The sequence below is a fragment of the Leptonychotes weddellii genome, chromosome 10, assembly GCF_054177405.1.
Source record: "Leptonychotes weddellii isolate Sample4059 chromosome 10, ASM5417740v2, whole genome shotgun sequence".
In the NCBI taxonomy this organism is placed as follows: domain Eukaryota; kingdom Metazoa; phylum Chordata; class Mammalia; order Carnivora; family Phocidae; genus Leptonychotes; species Leptonychotes weddellii.
In genome coordinates, this window is record NC_138378.1 from 43,830,048 (window position 1) to 43,855,107 (window position 25,060).

A 25,060-nucleotide genomic window follows, 5' to 3' on the forward strand; every position below is an offset into this window, starting at 1 on the left:
TACTCCCATAAAATAAAAATTTAAGTCACTGCCTCAACTATGGATCTAGGCCCCCACTGTCCTAGCCCCAGTCCACACCAGCAAATTGGATGCCTGTACACTGCTCTAGACTTCGATGAATTTAAGGACCAAGCTAGGGCTCTACTCCCAGGAAAGAATTCCATCCCCAGCTTGCCTGTGGAATGACAGACAGAAGAGCCTGCATCTCATCTTGACCTTCCTAATCTACAAAGCAGAAATTTGATGGAAGCCAGTCTAAATAAAAGTTCTCAAATTTGAGGGTCTAAGAGGTATAGCTGCAAGTCTGAAATATGCCAGTTTCCAGAGTAGGCACAGGACAGGGGGTTGGGATGGAGTCAGTGTGCAAATCGGCCTCCCTTTACCATCCACTAGCTGATGTCCTTGGTATTTGCCTCTTTAGTTTAATCTTGCCTCATCTGTTAACAGTTTAATGTAGTAGCTTTCTCAGGGCTTGTTTATAATTTAGATTTTATTGTGAATGAGTTCAGATAAACAGCAAAACAAGGAAGAATGGAAAACTCATGACAAGAGACTGTCATACTTTGGTATGTCTGTCTCTTTCTTTCTTTCTTTCTTTCTTTTTCTTTCTTTTGTACTTTTTCCCCCTTGTGCAATATTTCAAACAAACAAAAAAATGGTAAACAAATATATATACATCACCCAGCTGTACCATATTTAAACATATTGCTATGTTTGATTCTGATTTTTTTTAAAATATTTTATTTACTTATTTGACAGAGACACAGCAAGAGAAGGAACACAAGCAGGGGGAGTGGCAGGCAGAGGGAGAAGCAGGCTCCCCACTGAGCAGGGAGCCTGATGCGGGGCTCGATCCCCGGACCCTGGGATCATGACCTGAGACGAAGGCAGACACTTGACGACTGAGCCACCCAGGTGCCCCAATTTCTGATCTTTTTCTAAAGAAACAGAACACAACGGATATAGTTATTTCTCCACTTCATTCTCCTTCCCCTGCAAAGGTAACAACCATTTGGTATATATCACCCCATGCCTTTTTTGTGCTGCATATGTTTGTATCCCCAAATGAAACAGTATTATTTTATTTTCAAATCATATAAACTGCATCATACTCTACATTTCAGTCTGCAATTTGCTTTCTTTTTTCACTTAACACTACAATTTTGAATTTAATCCATGTTGGTATATATGGCTTTATTTCATTTATTTTTAATTGCTTTATAGTATGTCATTGTATGGTAGTACTACAATGTATCTGTTCTCCTCCTGTTGGAAATTTAGGTTGTTCCCTTTCTGATTGTTATTAGAAAAAATACTGCAACTGGGCGCCTGGGTGGCTCAGTCGGTTAAGCGACTGCCTTTGGCTCGGGTCATGATCCCAGGGTCCTGGGATCGAGTCCCGCATCGGGCTCCCTGCTCTGCGGGGAGCCTGCTTCTCCCTCTCCCACTCCCCTTGCTTGTGTTCCCTCTCTCGCTGTGTCTCTGTCAAATAAATAAATAAAATCTTTAAAAAAAAAAAAAGAAAAAAGAAAAAATACTGCAACAAACAGGAACTTTCCCTTGCTTGAGTTCCCTAGAGCCAAAGCTAACCAATTCCTGGGATCTTGTTGAAATGCAAATTCTGATTCAGGAAGTCTGGGTGGGGCCTGAGATTCTGGGCTTCTAATAAGCTCCAAAGTGATGCTGATGCTTTAGGTTTAAAGACTATCATCCACTGGGGTGCCTGGTGGTGCAGCCGGTTAAACTTCCAACTCTTGGTTTTGGCTCAGGTCCTGATCTCAGGATCATGAGATCAAGCCCTGCTCCATGCTTACGACTCTCTCTCTCTCTCTCTGTCCCTTCCTGCACTTGCACTCTCCCCTTCGCCTCTCAAATAAATAAATAAATCTTAAAAAAAAAAAAATAGAGGCTACCTCTTGAGTAGGGTATGTATTGAGAAGTGGAATGGTTGGCTTAAAGGGTATAGGTATCTTCAACTTCATTCCATTTTTCCAAATTCCTTCCATAGTGGTTCTACCTTACACCCTTTCTGCATGACAGTTCTCTTTGCTTTACATTTTTTCGTAACACTTGGTGTTATAAGAATATAAAGCTGTTTAGATGATTATATAGTTTTTCTCCATACTGGATTGTGGTATATTATATCAAACAGATTTTCTGATTTTGAAGCAGCCTTTCACTGCTGAGGGAAGTACCTTACTTGAATTTGCTGAATTTGATAAGCTATCATTAAGGATTTTTAACTCTAGCTTAACAAGTGAGATCGGCCTATAATTTCGTTTTCTTGTACTCTGCCAGTCTGATTTTGGTATCAAATTACATTAAACTCATAAAGTGAGTGTTTCTTTTTACATTCTCTGAAACAATGTATGTTAGAAAGTATCTGTTTATGTTACATTTTGTTTGTTTTGAGAGATTACAGTGTTTTGGGGAAAGAACGACTTTTAATTAACAGCTCAATTTCTTTAAAAAAATTTTTAAAGAATTTATTTATTTATTTGACGGAGAGAGCAAGAGAGCACAAGCAGGGGGAGCAGCAGAGGAAGAGGGAGAAGTAGGCTCCCTGCTGAGCAGGGAGCCCAACATGGGGCTCGATCCCAGGACCCTGAGATCATGACCTGAGCTGAAGGCAGATGCTTAACCAACTGAGCCACCCAGGTGCCCCAAGAACTCAATTTCTTGAATGGTTATTTGGTTTTTAAAGATTTTCTATTTTGGCAGGCGCAATGGGGAACCTGCTTCTCCTTCTCCCTCTGCCCCCCCTCCCCTGCTCATGCTCACTCTCAAAATAAATAAATAAAATCTTTTTTAAAAAGATTTTCTATTTTTAAGTCTTTTCCCCTTAAAACATTATCTATTTCATATTATTTCTCAAATTGTTACTGTAAAGTCACTATATTGTTTTTGTATAATTTCTTATCACCATCTTTAAATTTACTATATTTCTAGTTTGATTTGAGTGACTGACCTAGTTTCATTCAGATAACATGAATTGATGAAAAATCTGAATTATAAGATGTTATAAATGCAATTCATTTCCATGTATAAACTCAAGCTAGGCTGACAAATTTCTGCTTCCACATAGGTCCCAGTGTTAATGACTGCCTGCAGCTAGGCTGGGGCATGAGAATAAGCATCTGTATCACGGAATTTTCTGATTAAAATGACCTCAAAGTTTATCCTGTCCAACTTTCCACTCAGTTCAGAATTCTCTCCTCAATATCCTACACTAATGGTAGTATTTGCCTTGAATGAGAGGCACATGGTGATGGTTTACAGTCTTCACCTACCAATGTTTCCTTTAAATACTCCTTTACTCTGTTCATTTGCTTACCAAAATATCACTGCAGCATTAGTTAAGAGCTTAACTTCAGTGCAGCCCAAATCTGAATAGATTTTCTGTGTATACCCAAGAGATAGAGATGTATGCAAGGGCACAAGGAGAGAGTGAATCTGACCAGTCAGCATAAGAATTACACATGTCTAGACTATACTCATTAACTACCTCCCCCTTCCCCCCAAACACACACATAGGGAAGGAAAAGAAGAGCAGACCTCAAGTAACATTCCCCAGGTAACTTGCAGATGGCTTCAGAAGGAGACCTGAAAGAAAGTTTAGGAGAGTGAAAAAATGTTTATGAAATGTGCAAGGTGGATTGAAAGCATTATCAGGGTGAGGTGGGAGGCAGGGAGGGCAGTGGCGGGAGATGAGGCCAGAAAGAAGAAAGTGGACCCTGGAAGATTGTGAAAACCTTGTCAGTCCAAAGCCTAGGAATGGCATGGTCAGGTGTTTCATTTGCAAATCTCCCTCCAGAAACGGTGCCGCGGACTGGCAGTGCGCACATGGAGACTGAACAAGCAAGCATCTTAGTGAAGCTTCCTGTGGTATCCAAGCTGTAACAAGTCCTACTCTCATCTCTGAAGCCTTAGAGTTAAGGTGTCCTTAGGTGAGAATCTAAATACTAGCTTTTTTTCACTTTTTCAATATCTGTATTAGGTATAACCCAGTAAAAACTGAATGAATTATTTTAGACCAAGGAGAGAAGATAGCCTAAATTAAAGAAAAGTCAGATACCCAAAAATACAGAAGGAACCATTAAGTTGGAGTTACACTGGGGAATGTAAATGAGGTGAAATGAGTAGTTTTTACTTTTTCCCCTATCTGGTTCTATCCTGTCATTTGTTGAAATCGTGAGCATACGTTACATTTTTTAAATAAAAATAGTTAATAAATTAAAGCAAGGCTTTTTATTCATTTGAAGCCCATATGTTGTTAACTGGGTGTCAAAGTTATAGGAGGTGACTCATTTTTAAGAGCAATTTGCAAACAAGGGGCAAATATCCTTAACAATTCTGTTCTTTAAAACATATAAATATCACCCTTTGTAATACAGCAAAGGCAAGTTAATTTCTATTCCAAAATGAGTTATCAAAATTCAGATTCATTGGGTTAAAAATTGGAAAATTTATGGCAAGGAAAATGGATGATGTATTGCTGGTTTCCTTCGAGGTTGACCTTTAATCTTATGATTGTGGAAGCAGCAAGCCTTCCATTAAAGCTTAGTGCTCAAAGTGGGAGGAGAGGCTGGGGAGAGGGGAGGTGAGCCTGAAAAAAGAAACATAACCATACCCTATACATTTTAGCAACTCTATCATTCTGAGCTAAGAAAATAATCTTTCTCAACCCAAATGAATTTTATCCTAGGCGAGATAGAAAAAAACTAAATACCTAAAAATCTAGTTTTAATCTTTTTCCTGTGCAGCAATATCAGGTATTAAATCAGTATTTGCCTCAATCATCACTGTTTGCCTGTGGTTTTTGTTTGGTCTCTTATGGGGACCAAACTGTGGTTTGGGACATTCACAGGGACTGTGAATGTTCTACATCATTTCTACATCACTAGGTGGTAGCCTTGTAAGCTTATGGCCAGTTGACTATAACTTATGTTCCCAGAGAAGTGGCATAGTTTAGTGCTTACCACAAACCCAAGAACCAAGTTGCCTGAGGTTAAGACCAGGCTTTACTACTAACTAGTTTTGTGAACTTGGACAAAGAGCCAGTTTCTGTATCTCAATTTCCCATCAATAAAATGGAGACACTAGAATCTAATGGGGAGGAAGCTGGGAGAATTAAACAGCTTACTTCTTATTAAGTGCTTAAAACCTTGCCTGGCACACACAGTAAGCTTCCTGGAAGTATTAACTGTTTTCATACAGCCAAAGAAAACCCTTTGCCAGGTTTAGAATCTCCTTAGCGCAGACTCAGCATGGAGCCATAGGATTGAACTGATGACCATAACCAAACCATTGCCTCTTGAATACATACTTGTTATGGACTGAATGTTTGTGTCTTCTCAAAATTCATATGTTGAAACCTAATCCCCAATGTGAAGATATTAGGAGGTAAGGCCTTTGGGTAGTGATTAGGTCACGAAGATAGAGCTCTCATGAATGGGATTAGTGCCCTTGTAAAAGAGACCCCGGAGAGCTCCTTTGCTCTTCTGTCATGTGAGGACACAGGGAAGAGACTACTGCCTACATGAAGCAGGAAGCAGATTCTAACCAGACACAGATTCTGCCAGAACCTTGGTCTTGAACTTCCCAGCCTCTATAACTGTGAAAAATGAATTTCTGTTGTTTATATGCCACCCGGTCTGTGGTATTGTTATAGCAGCCCGGACGGACTAAGACAAAACTCAAGGATCACATTTACCAATATTGGAAACTTCTGGACAAATCTCAGGAATTCAGATCTTCTGAGAGACCCATAAGAGTATTCTAACACATGCTTCTGGGTTCTTTCATCAGAACAGCATAAATTTGGGTTAAAAAATTATATAATGCTACTTCACTGGATAACTTACTTCATTCAAAGTCAGGCCAGTTTTAGTTAAACCTTTGGTCAGAATGGATATGGCCTAGAGCAGTGTTTATCAAGACAGAACAGTCACAAAGGCGCTTTAGATCTATTTTAACTTCTCAGGTGCTCCTATAACCTCTGATTATTTCCAAGGGCTGTGTTGGGCCTCCTGAGACAGTCCATGGCATGTTTAAAATGATTATTAGTAAGTCCTCTAAGCTAAACTTCACCTCTCTATTCTTTTGCTTTTTGGGGTTACACAAAGTAGTCATTTGTATACATGATAATACTTAGAATATTTAAAGTCAGTTAAAGTAGATTCTCCTAGGGATTATGTACTTGAATTAACTTGTAAGGTAATACTTTCTTATAATCAAATTTACTCATGAAAATCTTTCAAGTTGCTCACAAAGTAAAATCCTATTAAAGCTGATTTTACCTCCTGGGTTGGAGGATTGTTCTTTTGGCTGGTCTGTAGATGAAGTGGTTGGCCAGCAGTTAGGAGCCAGATCCCATGAAAAATACTTACCTTTATTCATTTGGCGTAAATGCGTATCATTGAAATTATCCATATGATGTAATACTATGAAATATTTTAGTGTTTTCCCCTAAAAAAACAAACAAACAACAACACCCACTTATCTTCAACACACCAGGCATTGTGCGAGGGTGGGGACTTGTCCCATATTCCTCACCAATAAATGTGGAAAAAGAGACAATTTTTTAACTGAATGGGGAAGCCACTCCTAAGATGAAACTGAGTTTTAAAGAGAAGATTAAGGAGAAAAAAGTATAATGTGAAAGTGATATTCTTCAGAGGAAAATAATCAGATATGACACAAACAACTCTACTGCCAAATCTTGAAAAATGAGTTCACAAAGTGTCATTTTTCAACTTAACATCTAATGTTATTCATGAAAATTTGACTCATCTCTGAAGGAACAATGGTTTGCAGTAAATTCCCAGAATATTTTTTAGGATTAACTTCCAGGAAACTCCAAATAATTGCCATTTATTTAGCCAAATACAGTTTTTCACTAGGACTAATTACAAAGATCTTCAAGTGGACTGTTCAATGAATCCTTCTAAGATACGTACTTCTAAGGAAAGAAGTCATTCTAGAAACAGAAACTAGACTTATTTAGTCCTTCAGTTGTACGGAAAAATATTTTATAAGTTGTCATAAAGCAAGAGTGACAACAAAAATCCCCAGCAGCAATGATAATTGGATCTTCCCAGGAGAGCAACGGCAGACAAGTACATCAAGGCTTCCCACATATCCCTTTGACATCTGAATAGAGGTGAATTTTGTTAAAATAAAGATCTAAGTATTTATTTGGTGAGGAAATGAGCTCACTAATGATCAAAGCTTAATGGATATTGAAGAAAATAGAAAAAGGCATTCTTATACCTTTAAGATCTGGTCTGGGTAGGAAGGGTTCAGGTTAGTTGGTGTGTGCATGAACTATACGTTTTTTGTTTTTGTTTTTTTTAAAGGTAGTGATGAAGGTACTACCTTCTGTCCAAGTTGATTCCTCCATCACTGAAGCCAAACTACAGTAGTTTTGCCCAAACTTGGCAATTTGAAGTGCTGAAAATATTGTAGAAAAGCACTGAATCTTAAAATCTTACTAGCTGCCATTTACTTCGTGACCCTGAATAGCCATCAACCTTCATTCCCTTATCAACTTTAAGGGACAGGAAAGGGATTATATAAATGGAAACTTTGAAAAGCGTTGTGTGAACTATAAAACACTGCACAGGTAAGAAGTATAAAGGACTACAATGATTTAGACAATTCAGAGAAAAAATGTAGTGTGAACCTTTTATTTTGATGAAACAAACTTTTACAAATTATACACTCTATAAACTCCCAAAGTTTCACTCATTTAAAAAATAAGAGACAAGGCATCCTGGACTCACAAGATTTCAGTCATGAATAAAATAGTACCAGATTTTTAAGTTATATAAACTAGCTGCATTTTACATACCATAAAAGTGTAGAGAATTGTGACCAAACATTCACTAGTTTCAAGTGTACCTATAAGAAACACATGGATATACTTGGGTTGTCTACCCTACACAGTTTCCTATCAACAAACATCTAAGTAATTGACATATATGGCAGACACAACTCCACAAAATCAAATTCCACAGATCATTTGCTTTTAATAATCTCAATTTGGAAACTGAAAAATAAGAGGAATGTAGAGTTTAAGTAGATGAAAATGCTATACTTATTGCACACAAGCACATAATGACAAGGAATGTTAGAAGTAGTTCCCCTCAGGAATGATTTTTGAAAATTTAGAGTTTATTGGAAAATTTAAAATCTTTAGTGTGAAAGGCAGGTTAAATGAAGTATTGACTCAATCTCTAAAAATCCGGTAAATTATAGATTTTGTGTAATTAGTTACTAATATAGACGTTTTGAGATTAATACTGACTTTAATAGAACATTTAGATGGCTCTGAAGTATCTACTTTTTATAGTTCACTTTAGCTTTATATGTCAATGAAATATAAGATTCCAGGGCGCCTGGGTGGCTCAGTTGTTAAGCCCCTGCCTTCGGCTCAGGTCATGGTCCCAGGGTCCTGGGATGGAGCCCCACATTAGGTTCCCTGCCCCGCAGGAAGCCTGCTTCTCCCTCTCCCACTCCCCCTGCTTGTGTTCCTTCTCTCGCTGTGTCTCACTCTGTCAAATAAATAAATAAAATCTTTAAAAAAAAAAAGAAATGTCAGATTCCTTGGTGGGAAGTTATATAGCTTGTTCTGCACTAGATACAGGTAATGTGTATATGAGTCCAAACAAATGACTGCTTTTCACCTTCAAGGAACCTCTATTTATACAAAATTAGACTGTTTTTATCCATATGTATGGATAAAAGTGCTTCTCAAACGTACCTAGCCCACTTCCATAATCCTAAAAAAAAAAGCACACAAATGGATAATAGTTTCTATATTTTATGTGAATATTTTTGATATGTCTTTAAACAAATTCAATTGCTATCTAGAAAGGTTGACAAACTTGGTACAAATTTCTCCGACTTGGGAAAGTAAAGATCTAAGAACTCTCTTAAGTCTCCAGTTCTGCGCCATTTATATACTGGTTCATTCACATTTATACACATCTTATGTACCTCTATGGGCTGCAGGTACTTACATTTCAGCAGTTAGGACACCAAAAAAAAACTGAGAGAGAAGGACTTGTTAGAATTAGTCTCCCACAAAGTTGTTTTGAATCTTGTTACAAATTGATTTAATACGCTTGTGAGTTAAATTTTATATTATATAGACGTTTACCTTAACAAATTTTAATGAAATGTGATTAAGAACTACACTTAACTTTGTAATCTTAAAGAAAGGTATTTTTCACTTATATACAAAAGAATTCAATAGCCAGCAGCATTTAAATAAATAGTCCCATCTCTTCTCTTTTCCCTTTTATAAAGTGCTATTTTTAACTGGGTAGATTTACTATCCAGCTTTTCAATAACTTCACTGTACGTCTCTAACAAATTCAAGGAAACATTGGAAAATTGAAAGTCTTTAGTATTATAAACATTTGCAAACATTGCTACAAAGCACAGACTATGAGCACAATGAGTGTATTTTATTAGTAAAATAAAAAGTGTACCTTATGTGAGAATCATTGATTTAATAATTACTCCAATTTTTGCTAGTCGTCTAAATCAGAAACAGATTCTGTAGGCAATTCACATCTAAGTACCACCAAACAGGGTCATGTCAAATAGAACCAATGGTTATATGATCCCTAGAATTAAAACTCTGGCAAATTTAGACTTATAATAGCAAAACAAATTAGTGAGAATCAGAACCAAAGGCAATGTTTTACTTAAAAGTACCATAGGTTGTTAAGTGTTCTCTTTAAATAAAAATTTGTGTAGTTATTAATAATGTACCTTAACACTGAGTGCAGTGATACTAGAGATAGTTAAGAGGAAACCACACTATAGATTACCTCAAAAATGAATGTTGCCTGTATCTTTAGTTCAGTGATTAAAGTTGAAATTGCTTTTTAAAAAAATAGTTGAGCACTACTTACAATACAAACAGGACACCATTTTTATTCACATTATTCTCTAAATAGTATTGTCGCTTTTCAACTTTGACCTGACCTTCAGTAGTATTTTAAAAGGTAAATGCAATTAGTAAAAAACAAAAAACCAGAGCAGTATGTAGTTTTGTTCACACTTACAATTTCATTACAACTTTCATTTCTTGTTGCTCTTGGAAGAGTAATCACTTTTAAAAACAGAAACATGAAAGTGCAATATTCCTTATTTTGCATGGCATCCAGTAATGGTAAAATCAAAGGAACCCTCAATCACCAATTCTGTACACCCAATTTAAATACATTTCCAGTCCTCAGAAACAGGGACTCCAGGGCAGAGGGGTGGCATAGGGAAAAGAGGCCTAGGGCACGGTTTGATGAAAAAAATCACTGGAAACCTACTTCACACAGAATGGTAGGGGGAATTCCTCCCACCCATTCCAACTCCCCAAGTAAGAATGCAGAATTTAGCCTCTTTTCTGGTCTCTCTTCCTTGCCTACACTGTGTATTCTATTCCTGAAGCCCAATAAACCTAGAATTTTCTAAAAGGAATTATTTTTACCCAAATACATTGGACTTCGGCCTCAGTTTGAATGAGGATGAGTGGCCTTTAAGAGGCCGGTCCTCCTCTTCCTCCTCCCCCTCCTCCAGTGGCTGCTCCGGGTCTCTGAAAGAGGGTGTAGTGTGGATGATCTGGGTGCGGAAGCGGATTTTGTTGAGTCTGGGTTTTATTCGTCCACTAGAGCTGCCGGGGCCCTTGCGACCTGGATCCTTTGCTTTGGCTCCAGCCCATCCCTCAGTCAAGTGGTGGTGGTGGTGGTGATGATGGTGATGATCCCCTCCATCCTCCAGAACATGTGAGAGTTTGTAGGTGATGAGGTGTGAAGGGAGCACCTTTGAAAGCCTCCAACGCCCACCCCCGCTGCCAGTGGCACTCTCTCCATCGTCCTCGTCCAGGGCTCCCACCAGGTTCTTGATTTCCTCCGCGATGCTCTGACTCAGGTACTGAGAGGCCTTTTTCCCACTGTAGTCCCTGATGTCCACGTCTGCGTCGTAAGCCCCCACCAGCAACTTCACCACCTCCACGTGCCCGTGCATGGCAGCTAAGTGCAGGGCAGTGTAGCCTCCGCTTGTCCTGGCGTTGATGTTCACTGGCAGCTGGTGTTTGTTAGCGAAGTTGACCAGCATGGCCAGGAGCTCCTGTCTGCCGTGCTTGGCGGCCCAGTGCAGGCAGGTGAAGCCAGTGATAAAGTCTCGCTTGGCGAGCAGGCCGGGCTCGCAGGTGAGCAACCCTTCCAGGCTGTCCCACTTGCCGTCAGAGGCTGAGAGCATCCAGGCGTGTTCTAGAGGGTCCAGCGTCACTGAACCCCCGCCGCTGCTCTCCTCCTCCGCCGACGACGAAGCGACTGATGCGCTGTCTGAGTCGCCCCCGCCTTTGCCGCGTAGTCCCCCAGAGGAGCTGCCCGGGCTGCTCCCCCCGGGACAAACGCTCCTCTTCAGCTGCGGGGAGCTGCCCATCACAAGGTCCCGGAGGTTCTGGCGGGTAGACCTTGGGGTGGTTACGCCCCCGGGGGAGCTGCCCGAGTCCATCTCGCCGCAGCCGTGGGGCGGGGGCGCCAGGTCCTCGCTGGGCCCGGGGACCGGTCCCCGGGGGGGAGGTTGCATGTCTCGCCGCGAGTTTTTCCTCCGGGCACCGCCGCTCAGGCGCGGCCCGTTCCGGCTCTCGCCCGCCGCGCTTGGCCGTCCAAGCGCTGCGGCCGGGGGCTCCTCATCGCTCGGCTCGCAACGCGGACTTGGGGACGCCTCCGGGGACGCCGTCTCTGCGCACAGGCCGCTCTCCCGGGTCTCGACCAGGCCGTCGGGCGCCCCAGGGGCGCAGCTGCTGGACTCGGGCTCTGCAGTCACCGAGATGCTGGGGAGGTCCCGTGGGGGCACGGCTTCGGACGGTGGGGCCTCCTCCAAGAACCTCTTCTTAAGGTGCACGTACTTAGAGCCGTCGGCAGGGTCGGTGCGCACCGTGGCCACCGCATTGACCAGCTCCTTGAAAAGGGCGCGGGCGCGGGTGCGCTGCTCGGGCTCGCCGCCCAGGGCACCCCTGAAGTGCCGCACCAGCTCGGCGTGCCGGGCCCGACCCCCGCGCTCCGAGAGGAAGCGCAGCACGGCTTCGGGGCTGAACTCCGCCGGCCCCTCCATCCTTGGCCGCGCTGCTCGTCCGGCGGCGGGCGGTTCAACCTGGCCCCATCTCGGCCGGCTTCCAAACGCTGGCTTCTGACCGACGTACAGTCGAATCGGCTGGCTCCTCAGGGTCCGTGCCTGGCTGTCCGCGGCGGGAGACGCCACCACCGCCTTACTGGGGCCGCGCCCCGGGCGAACACGCCCCCGCCGGCCCCGCCCCCGCCGGCTGCACCCCGCCCCCGAACCCGCCCACTTCCGGTCCCCGCGCTGGCCGCAAGCTCGGCTCCCGCCGGCCGCCGGCGGGCACGCCCCTCCCCGCCCCATGGCCCGCCCACTTCCGGCCTTCGCGGGGGCCCGCAATCAGTGTGCCCGCCCGCAGCTGTCCGCTGGCCGAGGTTTGTTTCCTCGCATCTTCTTCCTCAGGTCCCGAATCTCCTCCAGTCACCCTCCCCCTGCATGGATTTGTCGTTCTATGAGACGTCAAGGGGCACTCCTATGAGAGGCTCGCTTCGCGCGCCCGCTCAACGATTTGGCGCGGTTAATGGCGCGCGCCCCGCCTAGTGGGGGCCTCCGCCCTCCGGCTCTGCGCCCTCGCGTCACTGAGGCCACTAGGCTTGGCTCCTCCCCTTTCCCCGAACACCCCCTCCATGCTACCCCCCTCCCCCAGCGGAGGCTGGTCCCGCCCGTTATACCCGCCTCTGGCCCGCGCTTCGCGCGTTCCACCCGTTCCGGCCCCCCCTTTGCTCCCTTCGTGGTCCGGACGCTCGCTCGGGGGCCGGGGCTGAGACCCCCGCTTCACTGGGACCCCCGCCTTCGCTCAGCTCTCGCTCGGGACCATGACCTCTGAGGTGGCGCGGCACCTGGTGAGTCCCGGTCGACCCCTCAAGCCCTCTCCGCTGCTCAGCGCTGCCCCCTCCCCCAAGGGCCCAACTCCCAGGACCCCTGCCCCGCCTTTCCCGGGGTCCTAGCGTAACTTCCTTAGCCCGGGGCTCAGGGCCGACAGCCCAGTCCCGGCCCCGTCCAGTTCAGGCGGCGATTGTGAGCCGCGCCCCTCCCCAGCCCTTAACTGCCCACTCTCCGGGCTCCCGCGGCCGGCTGGTCCAACCCGGTTGGGGATGGGGGGATTCTCTTTCTCCTGCTGCAGCGGAGCAGACGCCCGGCGTGGCTGTACCTCGCCTCCAGAAGCGGGGCCCAGGGCGGACCCCCACAGCTCGCGGAGAGCGCGGTGTTGGAGTGGCTGGAGGTTTTTTCATTGCTTCCCTGTCTCGCCAAAAGTTAAATCTGAAACAGTGATTGTGGGTCCATCATTTTTATAACGGTTTTGGACGCACAGAGCAGATTAATGCAATAGTAGTGTAATATTTTATGGTTGTACACTCTTCCCTGACTATACTCACTGGAGCCCAGATTCCTTGGACTTTCAAGAAGCTCCCTCTTTTTACCAACTGTGTGCTTGTCCAAGTTGTCCTCCATTAGGATTTGAGCTTTTTTTTTTCCTTTGCCTTGGCACCCTTGAACATTAAAAGAATGTAAGTTTTGTTCAATGATTTGTTCAGTGTTTTACACTTTTAAAATCACTTAAATATTTACCTCATTTGATAGTAAGCCAGTGGTTCTCAAGGTGTGGTCACAATTATTTTCATAACAATACCAAGCAGTTATTTGCCCTTTTCACCCTCTTTCTAAGTACACATTGAATTTTCCAGAGACTGCATGAGGTGGGATGACCTCACCATTCTGAGGGCTAATGTGTGTACTTGTCTTCTAAAAAAATTCTCTTTTAATTACTAATGCTGTAAATATTAATGTTTGTAATCCAGGTAAGTGAAAGCTCTTTGGGGGCCTGAGACCAAAATGTTTGGGAACTACTGGTCTAAGCAATCTCCTAAATTAGTTTAGATAGTAGGAACAGAGTTCAGATTGAGCCATAGAGGTAAGGTGATGTGTGGAAGTTATACAGCGTTTCTTTGATAGAGCCTGGATAAGGATTTTCCTCCCTGATACAGCCCAGGTCTCTTTCCACTTTTATCACGTGTTTGGAGAAATCTGTTTTTCTGTCTGAACTGTGCTACAGTTGCTTGGTGTGCGTATGTAGGTGAGGAAAATGTGTTTTATAAACTCTGATTCAGAGTAATCGTCAGAATTAAACGTGGGCTAAAGAGAGCACTTCATTTAATTGGTGTTGGATTTCTTGTCAGTTGCTGTACTTATTTTGCAATAATGCTACCTTTATTTTCTAATTTAACTTTTTATTTTGAGGTAATTGAGGATTCAGATGTAGTTTTGCAGTTAGTAAATAATAGAGATCCCCTGTACCCTTAATCCAGTTTTCTTCAATAATAACATCTTGCAAAACTGTAGTACAAGACCACAACCAGGACATTGCTACTGATAACTGTGAAGATAGAGAACCTTCCATCACCACAGGATCCCTCAGGTTGTCCATTTATACCACATCCACTTCATTTCTACCCCACTTCCTCCTTAACCCCTGACAACCAGTAATCTGTTTTTCATTTCTATAATTTTCTCATTTTAAGACTGTTATATAATGGAATCACATAGTATGTAACCTTTTGGGATTGGATTTTTTTCATGGAGCAAAATTCTCTGGAGATTTCGTCCAGGTGGTTGCATGTGTCATTAGTTTGCTCCTTTTAATTGCTGAGTGGTATTCCATGGTATGGATGTACCACACTTTGTTTGAAGGACACTTAGTTGTTTCCATTGTTGGGCTACTATGAATAATGTTGTTGTAAACATTCCAGTACAGTAACATGGAATGTCATATAAGTCTTCATTTCTCTGGGATAAATGCCCAGGAGTATAGTTGCTGGTTCACAAGGCAGTTGCGTGTTTAGTTTTTTTTTTTTTTTTAAAAGATTTTATTTATTTATTTGTCAGAGAGAGAGAAGAAGAGAGAGCAGGGGGAGCGGCAGAGGGAGAAGCAGACTCCCAGCTGAGCAAGGAGCCCGATGCGGGACACCATCTGAGGACCCTGGGATCATGACCTAAGCTGAAGGCAGACGCTTAACCGTCTGAGCCACCCGGGTGTCCCGCATGTTTAGTTTTGATGAAAAACTGTTAAAATTGTTTTCCAGAGTGTCTGCACCATTTTACATTCCCACCAGCAATGTATGCGGGGTCAGTCTCCCCACATCCTCATCAGCATTTAGTATTCCTATTTTTTATTTAGACATTTCGATAGATAGGTATGTATGTATGACAGGTATGTGGTTTTAATTTGCATTCTCCTAATGGTTAATGATGTTTAGCATCTTTTCATGGGCTTATTTGTCATCTGCATATTCTCTTCAGTGAAATGTCTCTTCATTTCTTTTTTTTTATTATGTTCAGTTAGCCAACATATAGTACATCATTAGTTTTTGATGTAGTGTTCAATGATTCATTAGTTGCATATAATACCTAGTGCTCATCACAAGTGTCTCTTCATTTCTTTAGCCCGTTTGCTAATTGGATTTTTTTACTGTTGATTTTCGAGGGTTTTTTTTTTTTTTTAAATTTGTCTGGTGCCAGCCCCTTCTTGATACGTAGTTTGCAAATGTTTTCTCTCAGTCTGTTGTTTTTTTTTTTCTTGTCCTCTTAAAAGACTCTTTTGCAGAGCAAAAGTTTTTAGTTTTGATAAAATCTGTTTTAACAATTTTTCTCCAATGGATTATACTTTTGGTGTTAAGTCATAGAACTCTTTGCCTAACCTTAGATCCCAAACGTTTTCTCATTTTTTTCCTAAAAGTTTTATAGTTTATTATTTTACATTAAGCCCATGACCCGTTTTTTTTTTTTTTTAAGGTTTTGTTTATTTATTTTAGAGAGAGAGTGTGAACGGAGGAAGGGGCAGAGGGAGAGGGAAAGAGAGAATTCAAGCAGACTCCCTGCTGAGGGTGGAGCCCGCTGCAGGGCTCCATCTTATCACCCTGAGGTCATGACCTGAGCTGAAATCAAGAGTCAGACTCTTAACTGACTGAGCCACCCAGGAGCCCCAAGCCCATGACCTGTTTTGAGTTAGTTTTTGTATAAGGTTTAAGACTAGATCAAGTGTCATTTTTTGGCTTGTGGATGCTCCAACACCATTTGTTAAAAATGCTATCTATCCTCTGTTGAATTATTTTTGCACTTTGTCAAAAAGCAGTTGAGTATATTTGTGTGGATCTATTTGTGGGTCCCTATTAGCACACAGCCTTGATTCTTGTAGCTGTATAAGTCTTGAAATAGAGTGGATTGGTACTTCTCACTTTTTTATTTTTCTTTTCTTTTTTTTTTAAGATTATTTATTTAAAAGAGAGACAGAGATAGTGAGAGAGAGCACAGGTGGGGAGAAGAGGGAGAAGCGGGAGAAGCAGGCTCGCCACCAAGCAGGGAACCCGACACGGGTTTCGATCCCATGACCTAAGTTGAAGGCAGATGCTTAACCGACTGAGCCACCCAGGTGCCCCTATTCTTATTTTTTCAAAAATTATTTGGTTATTCTAGTTCCTTTGCCTTTCATTATAAATTTTAGAATATTCTTGTCAATATCTACAAAGAATTTTGCTAGGATTTTGATAGGGATTACATTAAATCTGTATCAATTTAGGGAGAATTGAAATCTCTAGTATGTTGAGTCTTCCAACTTACAGACATGGTGTCTCTCCCCATTTCTTTATATTTTCTTTCATTTCTTTCTTTAGCATTATGTAGTTTTCAGCATACAAGTCTTGCATGTTTGATTTATACCCCTTTCATTTTTTTAAGCAATTGTAAATTATATTTTTAATTTTATCATCCCTATATTCATTGTTAACATATAGAAATACGGTTTATTTTTGTATATTTATCTTGTGTCCTTTGACCTTGCTGAATTCATTTATTCTTGAAGTTGGGATTCCTAGTGGATTCCTTGGGATGGTCTTCATAGAAAATCATGTCATTTGCACATAGAGACAGTTTTCTTTCTTTCTTTCCAATCTGTTTGTCTTTTCTTGCTGCCTTATTTTGCTGCTTAGGACTTGTAGCATTATTTGGAAAAGAGTGGTAAGAATAGATGTTCTTGCTTTGTTTGTGATGTTGAGGGGAAGGCATTCAGTCTTTCATCACAGACGCAGATTTTTTTGTAGATTTCTATCAATTCATGAGGGATATTGGCCTGTAGGTTTTTTGTATTGTCTTGGTCTGGTATCAGAGTAATAATAGCTTCATAACATTAATTGGGAAGTGTTCCCTCCTTTTCTTTTTCTAGAAGAGTGTGTGTAGAATTGGTGTTAATTCTTTTTTAAATGTTTGATAGCCTTCTTCAGTGAAACCATCTGGGCCTGGAGGTTTCTTTTTTAGAGTTTTAAAATTACAGATTTTATTTCCTTAGTAGTTATGTGGCTATTAATATTATTTCTTATTGGATGAACTGTGGTAATGGGTTGTTTGGTGATCCATTCCTTCCCACTTGTTAAATTTATGTGTATAGAGTTGTTCATAATATTCCCTTTATTATCGTTTTGATGTCTTCAGGTTCTGTAATGATGTTCCCTGTAACATTCCTCATAGGGTTAATTTGTGTCTTCTTCCTTTCTTGGTCCATTTTGCTAGAAGTTTGTCAATTTCATCTTTTCAAAGAACCCGCTTTAGTTCATTGATTTTTCTCTATTGTTTTTGTATTTAAATATAATTTATTTATCATCTTACCTTTATTTATTTTTGCTTGTTCTCAGTTTCTTTTGCTCTTCTTTTTCTCAGTTTTTGAGGGTAGCCCTAGATCACTGATTTGAGACTTTTCCTCCTTTCTAATAAATATATGGACTTGGTGGTGTGAATTTCCCTCACAGCATGGCTTTAGCTGTGTCCCACAATTTGGGTATGTTGTATTTTCATTTTCATTTTACCTTTATTTTTTAAAGAGCTATGTTAAATCTCAGTTGATAGGTTTTCAGACTTTTTTTTTAAGAGGAGAGAACATCAGGACTTAGGGAAGTTTCATATTTTGCTCAAGGAATTATAGCTGGTGATGGTGAGATCTGCTCTTGGCCATGTTGTTTCTGCCACTGTCTGCAGCATTGTCCCTTATTAGTAATTGCATAAGTGTTATGATTGAAGAGATCTTGACTGTATAGTTATTTATTGCTGACTGCAATAGTAGATCTTGAAATAACATTGACTATCTTTTCCTTTCTCCTGAGAAAAGCACTTGGAATTTGCCGCTTTTCCAGATTATCCTTACCAAAACTTTTAAATGGTGTCTGAATTTTTTCAACTTTTATCTGCATTTGTGATTTCTTCTTTCAGCTGTAATGCTTCTGAACTCTTATGTTTCTTTTTTAGTTATCCTTCAGTGAAGAGAATGTATCTTAGAGGCTTTCCTCATTTGTTTTATTTTCTGTTTCGAAGTTGTGATTCTTAATTTTCTACTTTCATGTCCTGGAATTAATTACCACCTCAGTGCCTTGTGTATTTCCATTTCTCCATATGGAGAAACATCCTTTTTTTCCCACTGATCCAGCTCCTATAATCATTATAGGATAATGAAAGACCAGGTTCCTGTCCCACCTTCTCTGAAGCTTTCCCAGAGAATCCTAATCTTTGACAATCTGTCATACTGCTCATTTGCCACTTAGTCATACGCTACTTTGTAATACCTCCTAACTTATGTTTTGTATTGTTACTTAACTTTTTGCATCAATTAAGTTTTAATGAGCCTTGCATTTTCCCCCTCTGTCTGTCATTTTCCCCCTCATGATCTGTCTTCAGGAAGAGCAACCTTTAATATTCTTTGTATCCTTCATAGCCATGATTATATATTGTTGAGGACAGATGTTGATTATTCTTTATATGGAAAATAAGTTCACCTTGAATCATTTTATTCTTGTTGAATGTTAAATGCAGAAATTATAAATTCTTACAGGCAGCCAGGAGCTATTTCTTGGTCTACATTTATGCTTTCATGAAGCTCCACCTTCCACCAGGCTGGACACAGATAATGTCATACCTTTTAGGCATTCCCAGACCAGTTTTGATCCTAACAAAGTCCCAGACTACCTCTTTGTATTGGTATGTACGTATGTATGTATGTATATATGTATGTATTTAATTTAGTGTGTGGGAGAAGAGGAAGGGCAGTACTTTTAAAATTTTATATTTTACTTCAGAATAGATTTCCTCTCTTCAGGAATATGTATCAGCCTCCATTTTTAACTGTATTAAATCTGATTTTCTCTGCTTAAGATTTTAAGTACTTCTAATACAAAATACCTGATTTTCAAAGCTCTCTCAGAACTTTGATTTTACACTTTCTTCTCATATCTGGAAGGAAGTTTGATGCTTTATTTCAAAAATTTATTTAACACCTTGTAATATTTGTTATCTACTACTGATTTGAAGATCACGGAAATAGGAATCACATTTCTTATAGTCTCAATAACATAAATAAAATATGAAAAACTCATTTTAAATACCTTAAAAATAAATATGATTTTGTAGACTGGGACATAGCACTTAGACTTTGTTAGTATTACTTTTAGTAAATATGCATATTTTGTTCCAATATTCTTTTCTCAGCAAGTCTTGAGATTTTTCACTGAGGATTTAGCTGAAACGGTTCATTCCAGAACATGACATTTTGAGGGTGAATTTTGTTTGCCAACCTTATATATTTTGGCACCCCCCCTTTTCCTTGTTTGCTTTGCTTAAATAATGTCACATCAAATGTACAGGTTTCCCTTTGGCTACCTACAAACCTTATTATCATAGATGAATGAAGGTGTGTGATTACAGTTTTACCTAGTTAGAATAAAGTCTTGAGTCCTGGATTTTCTGCAACAATGCCAGTTATCTTTCTAAGTACCATGATCCCTTTAGACCTTGTGTTTGGAGAAACATGGTTACCATATTCTCTCAGTAACCATGAATTGACTACATTGGGAATTCTAGAATTTTCAGATTTCTTTCAGTCTGTTTTTTTCAGACACTAGACAGTTTTAAATTATGGAGTAAATAAATTGTCAGGCCAAATTTTAAAAAGTGAACTGGGTATTGAGACTAGAAAGGAAGGTAAATTCAAACAGCATGTGAACGATTTTTGAAATTCACCCTTGGGGATATATAAACTGAGGAGAACGACCCTAGGCTTTAGAATTTCACTCCCACTTCTTTCTGTTACAAGGGAAGATGCTTGGAGACTCAAGTGAGAGAAAGTGGTAGTTTCTCTGATAAGAACAGGGGAGAGCTAAGGCTATAGAGTCTCTGTTAGAGGAGAGGGATAAAGATAGACCCTCTCAGCCATGTTCCATTTAAGGCTGTCCCACATCTTTTTCCATTTAAAGAATCCTACATACTCTGATGTCTAGGCCTGAGACAACTGACAGAAAAGTATACAGCAGTATAGTGGAGATTGCATAGTAATTATTTCGTTAACAAAAGTTGTGTTCCAAAATCCTTATGACCAGAGGTAGAAATTATATAGGAGGCCTAGGGTTATTTGCTGGGATGTCAGACCAGAGTAATATATTAAATTGAAATATAAACTAAAATGATGCTGTATGTTGAACAAAGTAATATATACATAGGAAGAAGAAGGTGCTATGGTTAGGGGAAAGGAGAAGAGACAGTTGTGTTTGAGATTTGGGTGTGGGGTGAGACCAGGATGACCCAGCCCTGCAGGTCCTTGCCAGGTATGATGGGTGCCTCAGCCCCTTCAAGCTAGTTTTAAGCAGCCTAGTGTCACATGACCAAGGGGTTTACCAAAGAGAAGATGGGAGAATCGTCAGACATCTCTGATCTCCTTTCCCCTCTCCTCTTAAGAACCAGGTCAAGTTTATCCTACTCTCTGTGTGGGCTATGCTTATAGAGACACTAAGGAGTCCTGTTGTTTTGGTTAGCCTTATATGTGTAGAAAGATATTTTGTGAGTCATCTGTATGCTGGTTTTTTGTTTTTTTTTTTAAGATTTTATTTATTTTTTGACAGAGAGACAGTGAGAGAGGGAACACAAGCAGGGGGAGTGGGGGAGGGAGAAGCAGACTTCCCGCTGAGCAAGGAGCCCTATGTGGAGCTGGATCTCAGGACCCTGGGATCATGACCTGAGCCGAAGGCAGATGCTTAATGACTGAGCCACCCAGGTGCCCCTGTATGCTGTTTTTTTCATAGACAAATATAAGTTGTGCTCAGCAATATTTTGCCTAGTTGTATGTATACTCTATAGCTGGAACATTACTTTGAGCTGTGGATTAAGCCAGAATTGCTCAAATGATTTTTGAAAATCAAAAGATGTCTTTGTTATAAAGGAGTCTTATTTTAAGAGGTGTTGTTAACTAGGGTGGTCCTGTATATGTGGATGAAAAATTGTCCTCTTTGACATATTCATAGCTAGTACTGCTCAGTATGCAGAGCAGTGAGTCAGGGCTTCAAAAACAAAAACATTGAATTATCCCCCACCTCCAGTATGATCTTCAGCATTTTCCCATTTATACTGCATGAAATCCACTTATTCTCTTGTGAAAGTATAGCTAGCTCTGGGAAGGCAGTGGGTAAGTATAGCTAGCTCTGGAAAGTCAGTGGGTCACTTTCCTAACACCTAGTGAGGTCTTGGGAATCCAGAAAGGGAATCCATTAGGAGTGAATAGGGGTGGGCAGTTTTGATTTAGGGCCAGATTGGGGGAAGAGACTGGAGTGGGAAAGACAGCATGGGAGAGTGCTGCAAAAGCAAGGTGGGAAAAGACAAACTGGCAAACATGTCCTGTCCCAAGGTTTACCTAGAGTGGTAGTTCTCAACCTTTTATTTTCGTTATTGCCCCTTAAGGTGAAAAATTAAATTTAAATCAAATTTTGTTAATAAGAGATTTAATCAGTCTTTTAAAATTAATCTAATTAATTGAATAACTTTAAGTTCTCCCTGGTAAGAGGAATTCAATACCAAAGAATAATTCTTTTAGGTAGGTTGAGCTTAGGAGGGCTACAAACCATTGACTTTGGGGTTTTTCATGCCCCAAGGGCTGATTTCCACCACCTTTCTGTGGGTTAGGTAATATCTCCACTACAAATGCATGACCTAGAGTTGGTCTTTCTAGGAAGAGGGCAGCAAATATGCTTTCTTCTTAGTTAGCTGCTGGATTTGAAAACTTAGTCTCGGGCTGTAAATTGTTTGTATATCATAGGTAAATAAATAAGGCATTTGTGAACCTACTCAGGACTGAACTCCATTTATAATATTGTTTCTATGGAAACTGTATTCTAAATTCAAGAAGCTTATTACTGAATTGAACTTTTGGAAAATACAACCTATTTGTAAGATTATGATTTGTACTAGTTTTAAGTTATATAGTGAAGAGTTTGCAAGAGTTCAATATTGAGCTAAAGAAGAGATGGCTATAGATTAGAAGAACTGGCTGTATATTTTAGGTAGGAAGAAGATTCAATATCTCAGACTCAGTCTGTATACTCAATCTTAAAATAACATGAGATACCTTTTAATTGTATTTACTAATCATGAAAAAATTCCCTTTAAATTTTTTTAGGTATAGTTGTAAAAAACTAAAGGGAACTTTAGCCATTACTTTCAACTTCTTTGGACATATTTTTACTTCTTTTAGTGGTCTAATAATTTCTAAAGATCTTTGCAAACATTAAAGTATTCAAGATGTGTTTTTACATTTTTTTTCCTAAAGATTTATTTATTTATTTGCCAGAGAGAGAGAGAGAGAGAGAGCATGAGCAGGAGGGGCAGAGGGGGAGAGAATCTCAAGCACATACTCTGTGCTGAGCGTGGAGCTCAGTTGGGCTCAGGCCTGGATCCCATGACCCTGAGATCATGACCTGAGCGGAAACCAAGAGTCGGACGCTTAACCGACTGAGCCACCCAGGTGCCCCTCAAGATATATTTTTATATGGATTTCTCCTTTGCTGCTTTGAGTATATCCACCGGGATAATTGAATGTTACCAAATGCTAAGGTGCTTTCCCTGTGACAAGTACTTAGGTTGTATTATCACATTTATCCTCCTAACCCCAGGAGCTCAATACTGTTATTCATTTTGGGGGGGATGAGGGTTAACTTTCTTAAATTTTACTGAGAAATCTTTTTTTTTTTAAAGATTTTATTTACTCGAGAGAGAGGCAGAGAGAGTGAGAGAGAACACAAGTGGGGTGAGGGGCAGAGGGTAGCAGGGAGCCCTATGCAAGGCTTGATCCCAGGACTCCAGGATCATGACCTGAGCCAAAGGCAGACACCCAACCAACTGAGCCACCCAGGCGCCCCCAGAGAAATCTTGTTTTGTTCATGTTTTCATTGTACCTCCTTGTCCCAGACCCTCATACAGGGCTTTGGCAGTTACTTTGTGCTCCAGCAGTTTGCATCTGTTGCCACCATAAGCAGTTAATTCTAACAGCCTTCTTAAGCCATACATTTATACTGACGTCATGTTAACTCTTCTCTGCTGTGACATGGACCATTGAGATCATTTCTAGGGCTCTCTCTTTTGGGAGAAGATAGGCTGCTTGTCATATAGTAACAGAGATTCTGTTGTATAGAAAAGAAATATAATTTACAGTTTCCACATAATTCTGAGAGCCAAAAGAACCTAATGCTGAATTGTAATTTGAACAGTTGGAGAAAATATTTTAATCTCCTTTTGCATTTGCTTATTTTGGTGTATATTTACTTTTTTATTGCTGCTTACAAATATGTTGTCTTAATTAGTTTATCCTCAGATGTTCTAAGTTTTTGTTAGCTACTGCCTTCCCATGTATTGATTACTTATGTTTAGTTAGCAAATTTTGTTATAGCTTCATGAATTAAGTTTTTTTGTTGAGGTATAATATATGTGTAGTGAAATTTACCCTTTTTTTAGTATAAAGTTCCATGAGTTTTGATGAACACAAGCAGTTGTGTAACCATAACCATAATCAAAGATATAGAACAGTTCTATCACTGTCCAACCCCCTATTCCTTTGTGCTTCTTTGTAGTCTTTCTCCTGATCTCTGACAATCACTGATCAGTTTTCTGCCCCAATTGTTTTGCCTTTACCAGAGTGTCCTATGTATGGAATTACCATAGCTTTTGAGCTGGCTTCTTTCACTGAATGTAATACTTCTGAGATTTGTCCCTGTTGTTGCATGTTCCTTTTTATTGCTGAGTATTAGCCCATTGTATGGATGTGTTAACAGTTGAGTTTGTTCATTCTTTCTCCATTTGAGGAACATTTGGGCTGTTTCCAGTTTTAACAGTTTTGAATGAAGTTACTAGTTACATTCACATATAGGTTTTTATATGAATATAATTTTTCATTTCATCTGGGTTGATATCTAGGAGTAAGATTGCTGAGTGGAATGGTAAGTGTTTATTTAATTTAAGAAACTGTCAAACTGTTTTCCAAAATGTTTGTACCAATTTGTATTCCCACCAATACTGACTGAGAGCCCTTGTTGCTCTGCATCTTTACTGGTGTTGTCAGTTTTTTAAAAAGTCATTTTGATAGGTATGTAGTGATATCTCGTGATTTATTTGGCTTTACCTAATGACTGATGATGTTAAGCATCTTGTCATGTTCTTAAAACTTTTTTAAGTTAAGTTATTGTGTAATTATTGAGTTGTACAAGTTTTAAATATATATGTATTTCTCATATAAGTCCTTTATGAGATAAATGACTTACAAATATGTTGTCAAAGTATGTGTCTTGTGTTTTCATTCTCTTAACAGTATGTTTTGAAGAGCAGATGTTTTTTAGTTTGTTAGGTTCAATTTATCATTTTTTCTTTATGGATCATGCTTTTGGTGTTGTAGCTAAGAAATTTTTGTCTAACCTAAGGACACAAAGTTTTAGGTCTACAATCTATTTTGAGCTAATTTTTGTATATAGTACAAGGTTCCTTTTTTTTTTTTTTCCATATGGGAGTCCAATTGTTCCAGCACCATTTTTTAAAAAGACTTGCCTTTCTCCATTGAACTGCACCTTGTTGGAAATCTCCCCTC

The 25,060-nt window shown here is 40.3% G+C and overlaps 2 protein-coding genes across 11 annotated transcripts in view; one reads left to right on the plus strand and one right to left on the minus strand.

Moving 5' to 3' along the window:
- SOWAHC (sosondowah ankyrin repeat domain family member C) overlaps window positions 1–12,312 on the minus strand; it is a 177,921-nt gene extending 165,609 nt beyond the window's left edge. Inside the window, exon 1 of one of the 2 annotated variants that reach the window (XR_014149194.1) lies at window positions 8,518–12,312. Coding sequence is in view for 1 of the 2 variants with exons in the window: in XM_006734752.3 (XP_006734815.2) it covers window positions 10,495–12,129 (1,635 nt within the window). In the remaining variant the exon portion in view is untranslated. Of the gene's footprint in view, window positions 1–7,672 lie in introns of those variants that run through there. The other variant, XM_006734752.3, reaches the window with a different exon arrangement.
- Window positions 12,313–12,451: 139 nt separating this feature from the next.
- SEPTIN10 (septin 10) overlaps window positions 12,452–25,060 on the plus strand; it is a 31,897-nt gene continuing 19,288 nt past the window's right edge. Inside the window, exon 1 of one of the 9 annotated variants that reach the window (XR_014149197.1) lies at window positions 12,452–12,974. Coding sequence is in view for 2 of the 9 variants with exons in the window: in XM_081833298.1 (XP_081689424.1) it covers window positions 12,948–12,974 (27 nt within the window). In the remaining 7 variants the exon portion in view is untranslated. Of the gene's footprint in view, window positions 12,975–13,218; window positions 13,641–25,060 lie in introns of those variants that run through there. The other 8 variants (XR_014149199.1, XR_014149196.1, XR_014149198.1 and 5 more) reach the window with 8 other exon arrangements.